The sequence below is a fragment of the Peromyscus leucopus genome, chromosome 7, assembly GCF_004664715.2.
Source record: "Peromyscus leucopus breed LL Stock chromosome 7, UCI_PerLeu_2.1, whole genome shotgun sequence".
Lineage (NCBI taxonomy): Eukaryota > Metazoa > Chordata > Mammalia > Rodentia > Cricetidae > Peromyscus > Peromyscus leucopus.
This window is the reverse complement of record NC_051069.1, coordinates 61,802,576-61,821,441: the sequence shown is the minus strand read 5'-3', so window position 1 is coordinate 61,821,441 and position 18,866 is coordinate 61,802,576. Positions and strand designations below refer to the sequence as shown.

General features: G+C 46.5%; 1 protein-coding gene across 1 annotated transcript in view; it reads left to right on the top strand.

Annotated features, from left to right (window-relative positions):
• The first annotated feature begins 222 nt into the window (after nucleotides 1–222).
• Nucleotides 223–18,866, top strand: part of Tmem123 (transmembrane protein 123) — a 34,419-nt gene continuing 15,775 nt past the window's right edge. The window contains exons 1-3 of the mRNA XM_037208226.1: nucleotides 223–333; nucleotides 598–1,057; nucleotides 4,590–4,646. Coding sequence (XP_037064121.1) covers nucleotides 223–333; nucleotides 598–1,057; nucleotides 4,590–4,646 — 628 coding nt within the window. The remainder of the gene's footprint in view (nucleotides 334–597; nucleotides 1,058–4,589; nucleotides 4,647–18,866) is intronic.

Genomic DNA, 18,866 nt, shown 5'->3' with positions numbered 1-18,866 from the left:
AGCTTATCTTCAAAGTGCCCTGGATCAGGTGTGAGAGAGCTGCATTGCCCTGGATCTGTCTTCAACATTAGTTGAGGAGTCTACACCAGTCACATACCATTTTAGAGTTCTGAGTGGAGTCAAAATACAGTCTTTGGGAGCATTGGCTCTAGGGGCTTAAGAGGGATTTTTGTCAAAAAACTAGATCACAACAGCCTGTCCTGAGACAGGTCGGCGGACTCCATGCAGAGAGGGTCCGAGGTTATAGACGCAAAGTTTCCAACAGTTCTGCGAGCCGCATCGCCCACTCTAGTTGTTTCCGCACATAAGCGGAAAAAGGGAGGAGCAACTAGAGTATGAAGATCGTGATATTTACTTTGGAACTTGAATTTGTCAGCTCTTAGGTAGAGTCTGACCTTCCTACACTCCTCTGAGGGGCTCGCTCTGCAGTCATCCAGCCTCCGACTTCCTTTCTCGCTACTAGCCGCACCCGCCCCAATCCTCACACGAAAACTTCTATACAAAGCCTGTCTTCCGGCAAGAACACTGCCAGCCAGTGGCAGAGAAAAGGGGCGCCGTGGTCCCTGCACCCAGCTCCGACCACGCCCCGCATGAAAGGCCACGCCCTCACTCGCCTCCGAGCGCCCCGCCCCTTCTCGGCTAGACCTCATTCAGTTCGAAGAGCCACGCCCTGACCCCGCCTCCTTCGGCCACGCCCCTCTCAGCCTCGCCCCTCTTCTCAGAGCCACGTCCCTCTGGTTCGGCAGTTTTCCCCAGCCCCGCCTCCTGTGGGCCACGCCCCTCCTGACTTTGCGGACCACGCCCCGGCCCCGCCCCAGCCCGGCCCGCGCCCTATTTGGTCATTCGGGGGACCGGCGAGGCCGGCGGCGCTGCGGGGGAGCGGGACGCGGCGGAAGGGGACGCGGAGCGGTCGCGTGCGCGGAGGGCAGCTCGGGCGCCGTGCGGTCGCTGCGGGCGCTCAGGGGCCCTGGGAACAATGGCGCTGTGCGCGCGGGCCGCGCTGCTGCTGCTGCTGGGCGCGCTGCAGGTGCTGGCGCTGCCGGGGCGGCGGCCGACGGTAGGTCCGCGGAGAGGAAGCGCGCTGGGGCGGCCTGCGTCTCCATGTCCGGCGTCCTCGTGGAAAGTTCCACACATCTGCCGTAGACTCCGCGGGCCGAGGGGAACTGAGGTTGGGGCGGGTTTCCCGCTTGTCCCGGGGCCACCTGGCTTTTCCGGGCTTGGGGGCGGCAGGCCGGCGTGGTGCCGGTAACCTGTTGAGTTTTCCTGGGGTGGCCCTTCTGCCGAGGACTCAGCCTTGGAGTTCTGTGGCTGGTAGAAAGACCTGTAGATTGAAGTATGTCCGCTGACTGCTGCAGAAACAGATCTGGTTTTCGAATACCCACACAGCTTCCAGCAGAAGGCCCCCCAAGACGCTACAAGTTGGATTCCAGGGCTAGTGCGGCTGGGTGGGAGCCTTGGGTGTGCGCGCCTCGTTCCCCCCGCGCAGGTGAGGCTTATGCCCGGGCCGAGGCCACTAGGGCTGCGAGTCACCTGCGCAGCAACCTTCAGGTCTCTGTTGTCCAGAGCCCACGACGTCATTAAGGCCGTAACAAAATGTGTTGGCAGCCTTCTGTGTTGGGGATTTTTGTTTCCTTTCGGGGCCTTGACCTTTTGGACACTTTGAGAACTCTGAGTTTGTGAGGATTCTGTTTCCCCTTAGTACCTACTAGAGTCCAGTCGCTAGGGAAATAGTAAACTAGGGTAAGTAGCTTTATGTGACCAAAGGCTTTGAGGTTTTCAGTTCTGTCCAGCTGTTGTGTGTGTTTTTAGATTCATTTATGGAGAAATTTTCGTTCGTTTTCTCCACCTGCTTGCCTTGCGTGCACAAATAAGTCTGTTTACTCTGAGTTACTGAGTGGAGGAGAGTGGAGTCATAACACATTTGTGTTGTTGTTCAATACTGCGTTCTGTTTATAAATGTCTCACTAGAGAGGTTAGTGCTGTTTGGAAAACTTGAAATGCTCTGATGCCCTGATGTCGTGAACTAGTAGAGCCAATGAATTTAGTTCTATAGACTAGTCACCTTCAAACTGTGCTAAAAGGAGGTTTTGTTAAGTGAGTAATCAACAGGACCAGGCCCCCTGGTAATCCCTGCACTTCAAAGGAAGTTTAAGGCCAGCTTGGGCTACATAGGGAAACCGTAGCTCTAAAAACTATAAAACAAAACCAAATAACTCGTCTAGTCTTTGCATGCAACATGTAATCTGTATAAGCAGCATTACAATACATGGAGATTTTAGCAATCATACTGAGATGTGGCTAATATTGGCTAGGTACATCTGCCATGTTCTCCACTGTAATTCACCCCTAGGATCCTCATATACCATCTCCATTTTATAGCTGAGAATCTGAGACTTCCAGGTAAGCCAACTTACTTACAGTACAAGTAACACGTTTGACTTCAGATCAGAGCCCAGACTCTACCATTTCATCAGCAGGCCACATCAGCTGATGTTAGCTCCTACTGTTCTCATTCCATAATGCTGTCCAGAATACTGGGGAAGACAGAAGGTAATGTCATTGAGCTTCTGGTTTTCAAATATTCTGCCTGACATGGTGGCACACGCCTTTAATCCTAGCCCTTGAGAGACAAAAGCAGGTTGATCTCTGTGAGTTCCAGGCCAGCTTGGTCTACATAGTGAGTACCAGGACAGCCAGGGCTATATAGAGCACCCCTGTCTCAAAATACCAAAATAATAATTTATCGTGCTGATGCTGATGCTGGGTTGGTGGCACATGTCTTTAATCCCAGCACTCAGGAGGCAGGATGGCAGGCTGTTAGTATTTTGTTTTTTTATAGCAAATGACAAACACACTTTCAACAACCTTAGGGGAATGAAATAACTTGTATTAACTTATAACTGAAAGCATGGAATGTCTGCTTAAACATTCAAATATTTTGCCACTAAATACTGTCTCAGGAGTGACAGTGATTGATGCTTATGCAGCAGTCCAGACAGGTTGATCTTTATTGTGGGGTCTTGCTTGGGCAGTGGGACAGACCACTTGCTAATAGATGGGACAGTGAAGCCAGAAGAGGGAGGAACCAAAGGATAGCTTGGTTGAGAAAGGAGCAGTTGGTGATGTCACACCAGGAAGATGGAGAGGTGAACATAGATCTATGCAGGCTTTGGAATTCATCAGCCCGATCCACATCCATACTCACTCATGAGCAGAGCAGCTTTGTCTGGGCCTCAGCTTCTGTCACTGAAGAACAGGGCTCCTGCCATAGACTTTCCAGGAGGCTGAGAGGAAGCATTTAATATTGTCAGCCACTGCTTGGTGCCTGCCAAGTACGTCTGGTCTGATCAGGACCTGTCTGAGTTCCATTTCACACTGGATGATAGTCCCATCCAGAGGAAGATATTTGCATATAAGAAAGAGATTTGTCAGTTGGTCAATATTTCAAAGTTGTTGTTGCTGTCTTTGTGTTTTAAAGGTTCTTTGGTTTGTTTTGGATTTCTGTTTTGATTGAGGGAGTTTGTTGGGAGTGAGTTATGTCAGAAACATAAAACACCTTTGTGTCTCTTTACATTGCAAGGGACATAGAGCAGGGCTTAGCCTGACCTCAGTAGCACTGGTCTCTGTGACAGAAACAATAGTAGTATTACCTGAACTCCCTCCCCTCGCGGGTTGTCTTTATACCAGTTCCAAAGTAAACCCCTAAAAGGTGCCCACCTGGAGCACAGGATTCTCTTCTCCCCCTCCCTCCAAATCTTAAGGTCCTAGCTGAAAAATGAAAAGTCCTACTGAGATTTTCACTGAAAAATGAGAGACTTACAAATACCATCTCTCCACTGAGTGAAACTAGGGGTGCTGGTGGCAAGAAGACCAGGAGGAACCCGTGAACAAGAGGGCCTTTCCAGGAGGTCCACACCACCCGGAACAGCTGACGTCACCAGAGGGTGGCGCATAGTGAGCACTGTGCAAGTGTTTGTTACGGAAGCTTGCTGTGTTCTGTGTGAAAGATCTAACAATGCAGCCTCAAACCCACTGACAGCTCCAGGATGTTTCATAGCAACAGTGGTACAAGCAGAACTTCCTGTGGCATTACCTCCCCTCCCCCGTACCACTGCCATCCTCAGGCCTTGCCCATCTGCAGCTGTGAGTTTCCCTCCCCCTCATCTGCATACAGGCCCAGGCTTAAAGACTCACTGTATCGGACTAGGCATGGAGTACATGCGTGATGGATACACATGCACTAAAGGGGCCTCTCATTTTCTTCAAGCTCACAGTTCCTTCAAAATGCAAGACCCCCCCCCCCCCCTGCAGCCCAGGAAGTGGAGACAGCCTGACTGTAAGCATGTACAATGGACTGCTCATCAACCTGGTGGCGTCTGCAAAGGACACATTCTGCACTTGTCCTCAGAGGCCTGGCCATGCTGTCTTTGCATGGTGTGGTGTCTTTTCTGACCTCTCACACAAAAGCAGTCAAAGCTGGCCTCAGTGTGCATACCCTCTGGAGCCCCACACCTTCACAGAAGGGCAGAGGGCTCATACCAAGTTGATTCTTCAGTGTGCTTTACTAATGCTTCTCTTTATTTTTATAGGCTCTCCAAGTGGAAACAACTCTGTGCCTCTACTGACCTCCAGTGTTAATGTTACAGGTAAATCTTACAAATTCAGGGTTTCCTTCCATCTAGGCTATAATTCTACTAGCCAGGGAGTATATTCAAGCTGCTCCAGGGCCTGGCTGAACCACAAGTTCATCTCAAGTGAACCCCATAGCCTATGTAAAGGGATTGCCCATTACCATTAGCAGGTGATGGTTCACAAGATTGTTGGTGTTAGTCCAGCAAAGATGTGAATAACTGAAAAAAAAAAGTATGGGGAGCTGGGTGCCTGTAATCCTAGCACTTGAGAGGTGTATGCAGGAAGATTAGGACTTTGAGGTGATCCTCAGCCACATAGGGACTTCAAGGCATCCTGGAGTGCGTGGGAACCCTGTGCGAGCTTGCTTTCAGTTGCTGTGATAAAATTCCATGAGCAAAATCAACATGAGGAGAAAACAGTTATTTCATCATACAACTCTCAGGTCATACTCCATCACTCAGGGCAGGAACACAGAGTTAAGAACTGAAGCAGAGCCCATGGGGGAATGCTATTCACTGGCTTGTTCCTCATGCTTGTTCAGCGTGCTTTCTTATCCAGTCCAGGACTAAAGTGAGAAATCCACAGGATTCTGCCAAGGAGTATTAGGGAATTTATTAGGACATGAGTTGAGCAAATACCACTACACAGGACCACCTGCCCGGGGATGGCACTGCCCACAGTGGGCTGTGCCCTCCACATCAATCATTGATCAAGAAGGTTCCCCACAGCCCTGCCTGTAGGCCAGTCTGATTGAGACCTTCCTCAGTTGAGGTTCACTCCTCCCAGATGGCTGGTGCTTGTGTCAAGTTGACAGAATCTTAACCAGTACAGTCCGTGTCTCAAACAAAGAAAAACATACTGGGATTTCAACCTGCATGTGGCTTGTGAAGTCATGAGTCTGCAGGTCCACTAATGAACAAAGTCCCCTGAGCTGTCCTGGCTGGCTCTCAATGCCACTGTTTGAGCCATCAGACTTCAACCTGCCATCTTTCTTTTCCAGAGAGACAGTTAATGAGGCCCTCCTTCACTCACACTGTTAGTTTGGGACAGATGAGCCCTTCTGGGCTCTGCACTCACTAGCCTGCAGGTCCTGTCACAGGATGGGGCACCTGCCCATTGCCTTCATTTCTAGTGCTGATTTGTCAGAATTTTCCCAGGAGCCTGCCCTGAGAAAATCCTTCCCAGATTCCTGGGGAAGACACTACATCCAGCAGGGGGTCATCTGAGGGAAAAGAATCTATGTACACCATGCTCTTTTGTCCTTTATTTCTCTAAGACAAAATTCTGTCTACATAGCTTCAGTTCCGTCCTGACACTCAGTTTCTCTCTGTCCCTTCTTTTTCTGTCCTCTCATAGTCTAATAGTAACTAAGCTCTTATGTTTTTGATCTCCTCTTTGTCCCCTGTTCCTTCATCCTCCATCTTTCCTCCCTCTCCTTACTCCTCGGCCTGAGCCAACCTGCCTTACCATCTACAGAAACTCTAGCTTGTTCTCTTCTCCCCGAGCCATGCCACTCTGCTCTGACTAGGCTGTCTGCTCCAGTCTTTACTGCACTTGGTTATGCAAAACACCCTATTGTCCTGAGACAATGGCTCTCAATGCTACTAGGCCTGAAGGCAAGGGGTGGTCTGAGCTTCATTTGCTCAAGAAACAAAGCTGTGCATCTACAGCCGCCTGTCTCCTAGGCCCTGCAGGGGTGTTACCTAGTGGTTCAGCAGCAGGTCTGAGAAGCTAAACTTTTTGCCATATGACCTAATAGTATATGGAGACACAAGAATTTCATAGCAGAAGACAGCTGATACCTACTGAAAGCTGAATAACACCAAATATTCCATGATAAAGGCTTTCCTCTTGAAGGACTCCTTGGTCGATCAAGGTATAGTTTATTATATACAGCCGTACTCTTATTTCATATTCTTGTGGCCCATGACACTGACTGAGAGAGAAACTGGAAAAGGTTGCACATAACCTGCTCTTACTGACACATTCTGAGTGCTCAGGGCACAAAGTAGACCACATCTTGACTCCCTAAAATGTTTTATATTTAATATTCTCATGGTAAAATATGGATGAGATAGAATTTCTGATTTTTGCCACTTTACATTTACAGTTCCTGCTATTGCGTGCATTCACATTATTGTGCAACTTCATGAGTTGTGTGTTGTTATTTATTTCTTTGTTTAACCATGTCATACAATGTAGGTTAGGCTTGCTCAAGTTCACTGTGTGATGCAGACTGGTCTTGAACTTGATATCCTCCTGGCTCAACCCTGTGGCTACTGGGATTAGAGACTTAGCCTACCCAGCTGGTCCCGGAGTCCTGTGTGGTTTGTCCTCACACCCTGTGCCTTGTTCTCATTCGGTCTGTCTTTCCTGCTGATGTCTAGTGAAACGTAGCTATGCTTCTGTTATGATCATAGCAATAGCTGTGCTGAATTCCAGTAGATGTGACAGAATTACAGAAAACTTCATGGGGGAGAACAGGACTAGAAAGATGCCCCCAAGTATAGTAATATTTATCAACTGGGTTGATAAATTATTGTCAGCAAGTATAATAGTAATTACCACTGGGTAGTTGAATATTTTACATATATTGCTAGGCGGTTAGGTGAATGTCTCTTCCTGTTAGCTTATTTTAGGGGGAAGGAAAACGTGTGTGTGTGTGTGTGTGTGTGTGTGTGTGTGTGTGTGCGTGTACACGTGTATACAGGTGTATTCACCATTCGCCTGAGTGTGGTGAAGGCCAATGATTGGCCTCTTCCCTTGTCACTTTCCATCTGTATCACTTTTGTTTATTATTTTATTTGTTATGTCTATAGGAGATGGCTTAGCAGTTAAGAGCTTTTGTTGCTCCTATCAAGGGAGAACCTGATTTCAGTATTTAGTAGCCACCGTCAGGTGACTCACACCCACCTACATACCAAGTCCAGGGAATGCAATGCTTTTGGCTTCAGCAGGCACCTGCACTAGAGTGCATAGACACACACACACACACACAACACACACACACACACATAACTAAAATGATTTTTTTTTTTTAAGTAAAACAGCAGAACTTTCAAAGTGGTGGTGGGGTTATAGAGAGTTTCCCTCACTGCTCTGAAAAGCTAGTTCAGACTCAACCTGCTGGATTTTTCCTGCTATTAATGACATTCATGTTTGTGTGCTTGCGTTTGAAGATTGCTGGTAATGTGGACTGTCCGTAGATTTCCCCAGACTGTGGAGTGGAATAACCATACACTGCATGCCCACCTACTGAACCAGATGGGTGTTTGGATTACCCACTTGACCTGGTGCTATTTCAGGCGAAAGTAATTTAGTAAATAAAACAGATCTGAGTTTGTTCTTGAGTGCTCCATCAAGGGAGGGGGAGGGAGTATAAGAAGAAATGAGCTGCAGATGGTTTGAGATGGTGATAAGAGGTAAACAGGTAAAATCCATACCTAAATAGGTGATGGGTGGGGTAGAGACTGACCACAGGTCTGCTTCAGGTTCTTTGATGTGGGTAGACCTGTACAAGGTGGGCTGGCTTAAGCTAAGACTTGAAGACCGGAGAGAGCCAGCCCTATCCATAACAGGAAAGAAGCTTCCAGGCAGGAGAAACAACCAGCATAGGCACTGTACTGCAGGTACTCTGAGCAGGAGTGACCATCTTCCTCAAGGAACATTGGCAGTGACGTTGGCTGCTTTTTGGTTATGTTATCATATACAGGAAATAGGGGACAAAACAATTACGGATTAGCTGTCAAAACATGGGAGGCTGGAAACAGGTCATGGCAACTCAGTTAACTGTTCGGGTCTTTTTTCCTCATAAGATGAGGGCTCTTTTTTCTGTAGTATCTGTCAGTGAGTCTAGCCCACTGCACTCTCTCATACTCGGCAGCTAGGATGATGTAATGCCCTGGCTTTCCTTTCTACGTCTGTCTGTAATACGCTAGCGTTGTGATTAGGAACCTGAACTGCACCTGGCATGTTGATGATGTGACCAGGACTGCTGTGCACATCACCACTGTAAGCTTGTTGTAAGTGGGTTCCTTTGTTGTTGTTGTGGCTGGTTTAGCCACGCCTCTCCCCCTCCCCTTTTCTGGTTGTGAAGGTAATTCATGGTTCATGTAGAAATTGTGTAAGATATAGTAAATAGCTAACATCGTTACTTGAGGTATTTTGTTTTATGTGTGTGTCTGTCCATGGGTCGTGTGGAGGGCAGAGAACACCTTATAGGAGTGAGTTCTCTGTCCACATGTCCTGGGGATGGACCGTTGACCGTCATCCTTGGCAGCAAGCACCTTTACCAGCTGGGCCATCTCGCCAGCCCAATAACAATGTTTCCTACTTGAAAACTGCTAAAAGAATAGATTGTGAGGTCTCACCATAAAAAATAAATGTGTGAGGTGGGGCGTGATTGAACCAGTCCACAGTGGCTCAAAACATGTAGTACACCGTAAATATATACACAATTTTAAAAGTACTCTATTTTAAGTTTGGGGTTTTTTTTTTTTTTCAGCTTAAATTTGTGAGCACAGTATTTGAAAAATGGGAACTCAGACCCTCGTGGCCTGTGCTTATAACATACTTGCTCACCCGTGTGGCCCTCTTATCTTTCTTTCTTTTTTGTTTTGTTTTGTTTCTTTTTATAGAAGAAGCAAAATTACTTTATCCAGAGCAAAAAAAGAGTACAGGTCAGAGAGGGCTACACAGTCCAGATTGGTGGTGGGCCACATGAGCGAGAGTCCTCAGAGCCCCGGGCATTGTGGAGGTCAGGACGTGGGCGCTGCTCACCAAGGGGGTGCTGTGAGCACTTCTTTTTGTTTTGTTGTTTTTTTTTTCTTGTTGCTGAAAATTTTTTCATACACTACACTCAGATCACACATTCCCCTCCCCAACTCTTACTGGACACTGTATTTTATAACCTTTGCTTCGAATAGAGTTTCCTTGCTACTTTCCCAAGAAGAGGAGAGAGGGGAAGAGAAGAGGGGGGTGAAAAAAGGAGAAAACACTGTGTCGGGTGCTCTGAGACTGGCCTGCGGGCTCTGGAAACTGGTTTGGTTGCTTGCTCTCCGAACTGGTTTTTAGTGTCTACCCATGGTATGTATTTCATGTTGTCCTTCAGAGAAAATAAAAAAAGAATCATTTTGTTGTTGGTTGGACATGGATGATGTGTAGTCTCTCTGAGTCTCCCCTCCCATTCGCAGCACAGGCCTCACAGGGTAGGTGAGGTGGCAGGTAAGGACCCCAGCACTCAGCACTGACCAAGCAAGAAGTCATGTGGTTCTGTTCCTCCTCCTCTCCAGTCTCCCCTGGCTCCCCTGGCTCAGGGCCTTTGCACCAGACTGTTCTTGATACCTAAAGCACTGTCCTCCTGTGTCTGCCTTGGCCTGCCTGGTGTCCATACATCAGAGTGCTGAACACTGGATGCTCAGGCCTCACACTTAGTGAACAGTCCTTGATCTCCCAGATTCCGGGGACCCAGTGGTTAACGTTCTATGTCTACATGATGCTTTCTTCCTGTGACTCCAGCTATCAGCTAGTGCCTGAAGGGGCAGTGCTGACTTCAGTCACCACATCCCAGGGCCCAGTGCAGGACCTGGCATGAATTTCTGTTGGAACAGTAAGCGATAACCAAGCATTCTACATAGAAGAAGTGTACGGGCTGTCTTAGCCCTGGGTGCCAGGAGTCACCCAGGTGTGGTCAGCGAGCACAGAGCTCTTGTGTTTGTGGGAGTTGCCATGAGTAGATTCTGTGTAGAAGCAACGCTGAATCTTGCTTCTTCCCAGGATCAGGCTGCACACCCAGCAGCTTCTTGGCAGGACAACATCTCTGCTTTGTAAGGAGGCAGAAAGGGCAAGAGGAAAAAGGCTGGTCCTACAGCTCTCCTAAGGAGGACAGCTGTCCCACAGAGTTGCTGGAGTCTCCCTGGAGTTTGAAATGGATTATAATGCAGCCAGAAGCCATGGAAAGCTCAAAGGTGGGCAATCCCACGATTTGACTGACATTTCAAAGAGTAAGGTTCATGATTAGGAACCTGCTGAATGAGTGTAAATGGCTGTAGGCCAGGACAGTGGTGAGGAGTCTGCACAGGCCTTCTGCTGATTGACTGGCTATAGCAGGTGGGAGTGGGGGCTGCAGGCCGGTGTTTTGAGCTCAGATGTTCATTGTTTGGGTCAGTGAGCAGACACTTCACCCCCACGTTTGGAGATCAATTAAGATTGAGCGCTGCGAGTTCACGGCATACTTGAGAGGCCGGACGGGCAGAGCCACGTGAGAGAGGAAAAGGAACGGAGCTAGAGAAGGAGAGACTCCCTCTTACTGTGCTCATGGTCTGTGCGAGGCAGAGGTGACTGGGCCGTGGCAGCACTGAAGATAGGCAGTTTTCACTTCAGTGAGCCGCTTACTAAAAAGGGTTCTTGTGGATCAAGAGCTCCTTCAGTCCTAGAAATTGTTAGGTTACCCATCGCTTTTTAACTTTTAACATAAACTTTACAACTTGCATCAGTCTTTATTTATTTACTTACTTACTTACTTGTGTGTCTGTATATCTGTGCCTCATGTATGCAGATATCCATGGAGGCCAGAAAGGGAGACCCGGAGTTACAGGTGGTTGTGAGCCACCCAGTGTGGGATTTAGGAACTGAACTTGAGTCCTTGGAAAGAGCAGTAAGCTCTTGTCTTAGTCACCATTTTATTGCTATGAAGAGACGCCAAGGCAACTCTTTTTTTTTTTTTTTGAGCTGAGGATCGAATCCAGGGCCTTGCGCTTGCTAGGCAAGCGCTCTACCACTGAGCTAAATCCCCAACCCCAAGGCAACTCCTATAAAAGAAAATTTATTGAGGGCTTGCTTACAGTCTCAGAGACTCAGTCCATTATTACCATGGCAGAGAGCGTGGCAGTAAGCAAGTGTGGTGCTGGAGAAGTAGCTGAGAGCTACATCCTGATCCACAGCAGAGGGAGAGGGAGGGAGGTCCATGCTGAGCCAGGTGAGCTTTTGAAAACTCAAAGCCCACCCCCAGTGACACACTTCCTCCATCAAGGCCACGCCTCCTAGTCCTTAAATAGTGCTACTCCCTGATGACTCCGTATTCAAATTTTTGAGCCTTTGGGGTCCATTCTTATTTAGACCACCCCAGCAGGCCTGACGCTTGAGCCTTCTCACCAGCCCAGATCGCATTCCCATCTTCAGAGCAGCAGCTCTCAAAGTTATTAGAAATACCAATCCTGGTGCCTGTTGAGACAAATTAAATCTGAGTGGGAAAAAGCAGAAACACTCCACTGTGTCTGAAGTAGAGAAGCACTGCCCCACCCCCCACCCCCGCTCCCACAGTGGCTGAGGCCATCTCCTCCTCAGTGGTCTTTGCATAGGTGTATGCTCAGGATGGCGGTCATAACAAGATGTGAAGAAAGTAACAATTGATGGCATTTGGCAAGTAAGGGATTTGTTTCCTTGCTGGGGTTTAGAATATGTTGCCTGGTGATGGTCACTGCGTGGAAGCCTCCTGAAAACAGACCTGACACCCCACCTCCAGAGGCATGAGAGCAGTAACAGCAGCCAGACCCTTGGTGTGGTGGGGATTTTACTTTACTGGCTAACTTGTTTGATCTGATAGTCAGTCCATTAGCTGTCAAGAGGATAAGGGGAAAGTCCGTAGGAAATAAAGCTTCCCTCAAGTTTCAGAACTGAAACTGAGATGTTACAGAGAATAGTGGAGAGGTCCCGTCACATGGTGCATAGGTCAGCATGACACTTGTGTTCTAGGCACCTGTCCAGGGTTAGCCATGAAATGTCCTGAAACATCAAAGCTAACCTTGGCAAAGCCGTCATCCCGATTAGTCCTTTTGTGACAGTGTGACGAGAGAGAGGGGAGACCACAAATGTGAATTTTTTTATTCGTTTGTGCCTTGAAACTTGGGAGACTCCTGTGAAGGTGGGCACTTTGATTTTTGTGGATTTTGTGAATATACATGAAGACTTTTCAAAACCATAATCCTAATGTCATTTTCACACTTTAGAAAAAACTCAAGTCATGTTTTAGGTGGCTGTCCAATCATTGCTCTTTGAATAATTTTTCATAAACTCTGAAAAAAGAAAAAAAAATTGACAAGCCCCTACCCACTGAGTCAACCTACTGACCATTTTCCATTCCATTTCTCTCCAGTGAAACGAGCAAGCTTCTGGCTCCTCTAATGGGGTCTTAGTACCCTCCACTTTCCCAGAACCCTTCCCTCCTCATGTCAACAACCACAGTATAACATTTTTAAAAATATTTCTGTTTAATTATGTGTTCACTGCAAATGCAGATGCCCATGGAGGCCAGAAGGGGGCGTTGGATCCCCTTGAGCTTGGGTTGTAGGTGGTTGTGAGCTATGGCAGTCGGTGCTCAGAACAGAAAACCAGCCCTGGTTTTCCTTTTTTTCTTTTTGTTACAAAGTCTGCCTGTTTTTCCAAATTGTCTCATATGATCTACCATACCATAGCCAGGACCAAACTTTAGATTCCGTGCTTGCGTGCGTGCATGCATGCATGCGTACAGTGCTGCTTTTCAGTTTCTGACTTATTTCACCTGACATGATCATCAGTCCATCTGTGTCACAGGATGGTCGGGATGTCTTATCATCAGTGGCGTTCTGTTGCATGTACCCACCACATTGTCTTTGTCATCAACGGTGCACTTAGGTTGTTTGCATGGTGATTGATAGCTGCAGTCAAGATGGGCATGCAGCTACCTCTTTGACATGCTTGCTTGCTTTCCTCTGGATTGAGACCCAGATGCCTGTCTGTTGCTGACAGTGGAATACTAAAGTTGTCAGCTAATGTTGAAATTTTATCTCCACTTCCTCTTGCTGGACTGAATCTCCCATCATTGTATAATGGTCATATTTATTTGTACTGCTTTTGTTTTAACACATATTTTACCTATGAGGCTACCCTCTCTTTTAAATTCCTTTTTTCATGGGATTCTGCCTTCTTTACTTTCAGTTTGCATGAGCTCAAACAGTTGAACTTAGTTTTTTGTAAAGACCATTTAGTTTGATAGAAATTTGGGGTTCCACCCACATTTATTCATTGTCTTTTGATTGGGGGATTTAATGCATATACTTCCAGGTTACTGTTGACCGGGCGGGTCCGAGTCTATCTTATTTTACAACTGGTTTTCTAGTTTTGCTGTATTTCCTCTTCTCTCACAGTCTTTGTGGTTAAGTGACTGATGATTTGGTTCCTTGCTTACTACTTTTGGGTCTTATCTGCTAGTCTTGAGTTGTGGTTTTGTTTGTTTTGTTTTTCCATGAAACTTGAAAGAAACAAGCCTTGTAGCTGTTTCAAAACTAGTCCGCTGATTTCCTTAGCACTCAGGCGGGAACCGCTGTGCCCTGGTGTCCCCATGGGAGGCTGTCACCAAGGCTATCACCAAGCTGCCATCTTCCTGGGAAGAACCTGTTTTTAAACATTATACAGCAGGTTCTCTTTATCTTCCTTTTCTAGTGAAAAGGGAGGGGGCTTTCAGTGTTGTATAGCAACAAAAAGCACAGCACCAACATTTGCACATGGTGATTATAAACTTCCCCTTTCATGGTATAGAGTCAAGGTGGTTTTAGTAATTCCTTAATGGACTTGAAAACTTAAGGTTGATTGTAGGTTATAGATTGTAGAGCACTTGCCTAGCATGCAGGAGGTCCCAAGTTCTATGCCTGGCACTGCAATTAAGTAAATAAATAATGAAATTATTAGCTGTATATCTTGCACAGTGAATGCTTTAAGTATGGAATAGTTGTGATAAAGAAATTTATTCTGAATCTGTTTCTGTTGATGCTTGAGTTAGATTGCTTACTTGTGAGAGTCTTTGTTCTGTTTTGGTTCCTTCCTGCTTCTCAACCTCCCTGGTGCTGGGATTACAGGCATTTGCCACCAGCACCTGTAAGAATTTACCAGCCAAGCCTATAAAGAATCAGGTTTGCCAGACAGGAGGCCCTTGATCTTATGGGGTACTTAGTTAGGGTTTCTAATGCTGTGAATAGACACCATGATCACAACAACCCTTATAAAGGAAAATATTTAATTGGGGCTGGCTTACATTTCAGAGGTTTAGTCCATTATTGTCATGGCAGGAAACATGGCAGCACACAGGCAGACATGGTGCTGGAGAGGTAGTTAAGAGTTCGACATCTGGATCTTCAGCAGGAAGAGACAGTCACTAGGCCTGGCTTGAGCTTCTACAACCTCAAGTCCCATCCCCAGTGACACACTTCCTCCAACAAGGCCACGCCTCCTAATGGTGCTGCTCCCTTTGGGCCTATGGGAGCCATTTTTATTCAGACCACTTTATTCCACTCCCTTTAGGAGCATTTGCCAGGGCATTGCATCACAGCAACTGTCTATGCGCAACTTCAACCACCTGAACTTTAAAGCTTCAGGACCTCTGACAAGACCAGAAAAGCCTCTGGGCCACTGTCACTGGCTAACAGGTCACTCCCTGCCTCAGGCTTTTCAGCTAACTGGTGGACTGCCAAAGCTACATAATAAGTTATTTTCAAAACAAGATGGCTGGGCACAAAGCTCAGGGGCAGAGCACTTGGGCTGAATCCTTGACCCCCTGTGGTGATGGTGGTGATGATTTGAATAAAAATGGCCCCCACAGATCCATTAGGAGGTGTAGCCTTGTTGCCATGCTTCCTGCCGTAACGATAATAGACTAAACCTTAGATCTCTGAATTGTAAGCCAGCTCCAATTAAATGTTTTCCTTAATAAGAATTGTGTGGTCATGATGTCTCTTCAAGCAATAGAAACTCTAAGACAGAGTTGGTACCAGGAACTGGGGCACTGCTCTGATAGGTCAGGCCATGTTCTTGTTGCTGGAATGTGGGCTTTGGGACTTTGGATTAGAAAAGCAGCTGAATACTTTTAAGTGGACCTTAAAGTGCAATACTAGTAGGGTCATGGAAGACATGATTTGAACTGTGAGGGCCTGGCTCAATACAAAGTACCTCCTCATGTATTGAGGCTGGGCAAGGTGACCCAGTATGAGGAGCAGGGTCCCAAAAGCCAGTAGAAGAGTCAGAGATAGCCTCTCTTTCCTCTGTTAGGATTCCCATAAGAGGACCAAGCTACACAACTGTAACATATATACAGAGTGCCTAGATCAGCCCGATGAAGGCTCCCTGGTTGTCAGTACAGTCTCTGTGAGCCCCTATGAGGCCAGGTTAGTTGACTGTGTGAACCTTACCATGGTGTCCTTGACACCTTTGGCTCCTACACTCCTTTCTCCTCCTCTACAGGATTCCCAAACTCCACCTAATGTTTGGCTATGGGTCTCTGCATCTGCCTCCATAAGTTGCTGAATGTCACCTCTATGATGATAATTAGGCCAGGTACCAGTTTGGTCACAGGAGATGGCCAGTTCAGGCTACTTATCTACTATTGCTAGGAGTCTAAGCTGGGGTCCTCCTTATAGATTCCTGGGAGATTCCCCTGTGCCAGGCTTCCACCCAACCCTGAAATGACCCCCAGCATCCCCTCTCAATACTCTCCCCCTCCGTATGCCCCCAACCTGATCACTCATGTTCCCATCTCCACCTGCCCTCAGTCTACTCATAAAATCTATTTCCCCATCCCAGGGAGATCTGGGTGTCTCCCCACCCCCATAAACCCTCCTTATTTACTAGTCTCTGTGGGTCTGTAGCTTGTAGCATGTAATTTTCCTTTATTTTACAGCTAATATCTACTTATGAGTATATACCATGTTTGTCTTTATCAGTCTGGGGTACCTCATGCAGGATGATTTTTTTTTTCTAGTTCCATCTATTTGAGGCTCAGTATGTTTCTAACATGCCTGGTTGACTGATACATAAGGACTCTATGTCCTGCCATTCTTGAGCATGAAAACTGATACAAACTGTAAGTAAATTTGTTGCAACTCTTTTGCAACTCTGGGGAAAGGTGTCCTGACTGCCTGGGGAGTCGAGCAACATCTTGAGCTTCTCAGGACAGCTCTGCCCTGGAGGTGTCCTGGACACCTGGAGCTGCTTAGGATAGCTCTGATGGCTGGAGCTGCAAAGAGGCTGCCCAACCCTGGAGAGTGAGGTATCCCAGACACCTGGAGCTGTTTAGCACAGCTCTGATGGCTGGGGCTGCAAAAAAGCAGCCCAACCCTGGAGGGAAAGTTTTTCTGACTTGTTGGGAAAGTCAGGCCTGAAACTACTTCAGCAGGGAAGGTTATCCTGACTGTTCGGGACAGTCAGGGTATACCTGGTGTGGTTGGGTATAGTAGGAATCTTAAAAGTTCTTATTAATAAAGTCAAACTCGAGGCCAGTTATTTGGGTCCATGCTGGTAGATCAGAGAGACAGAACAAGCCACAGCTATCTCACCTTGCCAGTTCGTCAGCTGGTCTTGTCTCCTCAGACTGGAGGCCTCTGTGTCCTCATCCCAATGGCTTTCAGCTGAACTACTGCTCAAAAGCCTGAATGCTTAACCAGCCACATGCTTAACCAGCCAAATGCTTAACCAGTCAAATGCCGCTAGTTTCTGGTCCTCACGCCTTATATATCTTCCTGTTTTCTACCACCACTCCCTGGGATTAAAGGCTGGCTTTCTGGGATTAAAGGCGTGTCACCATGCTTGGCTATTTCCAATGTGGCCTTGAACTCACAGAGATCCAGAGGATTTCTATCTCTGGAATGCTAGGATTAAAGGTGTGAGTGCCACCATTTTCTAGCCTTTGTATCTAGTGGCTCTCTGTTCTCTGACCCCAGATAAATTTATTAGAATACACAATACCACCACATTTCCTCTCTTTTTGTCTAAAATTAAAGAAGCTTATAACTAATACAAGAAAAAACTATCCAATAAGTATATACAATATATACAGCCAAAAATTACATTAATGATGTCTAGTCCATTAACATTTGACAGATTCAGATAAAAACTCCATTATATATATTAACAATGTCCAGTCCAGTAACATCTGATAAACTCAGACTGTAAAATTTTCATTACTTATCTTATTTAAAACAAGTAGTTCCTTTTTTAAAAGTAGATTCCATAATCTCCCTTTTTATCTTATCATATCCATATTCTCTCTTTTTTCTTTTCATAATAGATTCAGTAGTCTACCTTTTGTTTTTATATCTTCCCTTTTCTTCAGTGTAGATTCAGTGATCTACCTGTTTATCCTATTATTTCTTTATCATTTTTCTCAGAGTAGATTCAATGATCTATCTCATAACTATATTCTCTTTTCCTTTATGCTTTCTAGGGATGAAGATATCTTTAGGGAATCTTGAAAAGAAAATTTTTGGGTTAATTTTCAAGTCCTGTATCATTTGTCCAGTCTCTGCATAAAAGGAAAGTTCAGGGCTTGTTTCAAGTCCTTGTTCAAGTAGTCTGTCAGGCTGGATCATCTCAGCTAGTCCTCTCGAAATTGTCCTGACCAGTTTGTAGTCCAAAGTCGATTTTTCCATGGTGTTAATCGGCTTAATGGCTTTATCATAGTCCATGTGGAATCATCATTGTAGGATCCTGTCATCTTTTTGAAGATTTCAAAGTCACTGTTATGCATGGTCATGGTTTCCTGCAGACTTTTTTTTTTTTTTTTTTTTGCCTCCTCTGTGGTTTGGAGCAATCACAGTCTGATAAATGTCTGTCTCTCGAACCATGAACATTCTTCCATAGAACAGAAAATCTTCACAACAATTTCTCCCCACCATTTGTCTTGCCAAACTTTTCCAAACTGACCTTTGCCGATGCTTTCTTGTAACACGATGGTCCTGGCAATTCTTCTCTGAACCAGCAGCAGTAAACCCTTCGTCCCAGGTAGCAGCATCACCGCAGTCACCAACATGATGAGAAGGAGCTGGCAACGTGGAGCAGTAGCCACTGCTTCCATGGTCCCACCACTGTTTGTGGCTCAGTCCGGGCCAAAGCTTCTCCCAAGCCTCCTAGGTCGGCTCAAACTCGGGATCTTCCTGCCTCTGTCTCCTTCAGCAAATCCTACCGGCGTGTGCCACCACCACCGGCTGAGTGTAGCTTGGGCCTGAGCTGGGGCTCACAAGGCCACAGGCAAACAGGTTTTTCATGAATTCGTAACACGAACGTTGGGCGCCAGATATAGTAGGAATCTTAAAAGTTCTTATTAATAAAGTCAAACTCGAGGCCAGTTATTTGGGTCCATGCTGGTAGATCAGAGAGACAGAACAAGCCACAGCTATCTCACCTTGCCAGTTCATCAGCTGGTCTTGTCTCCT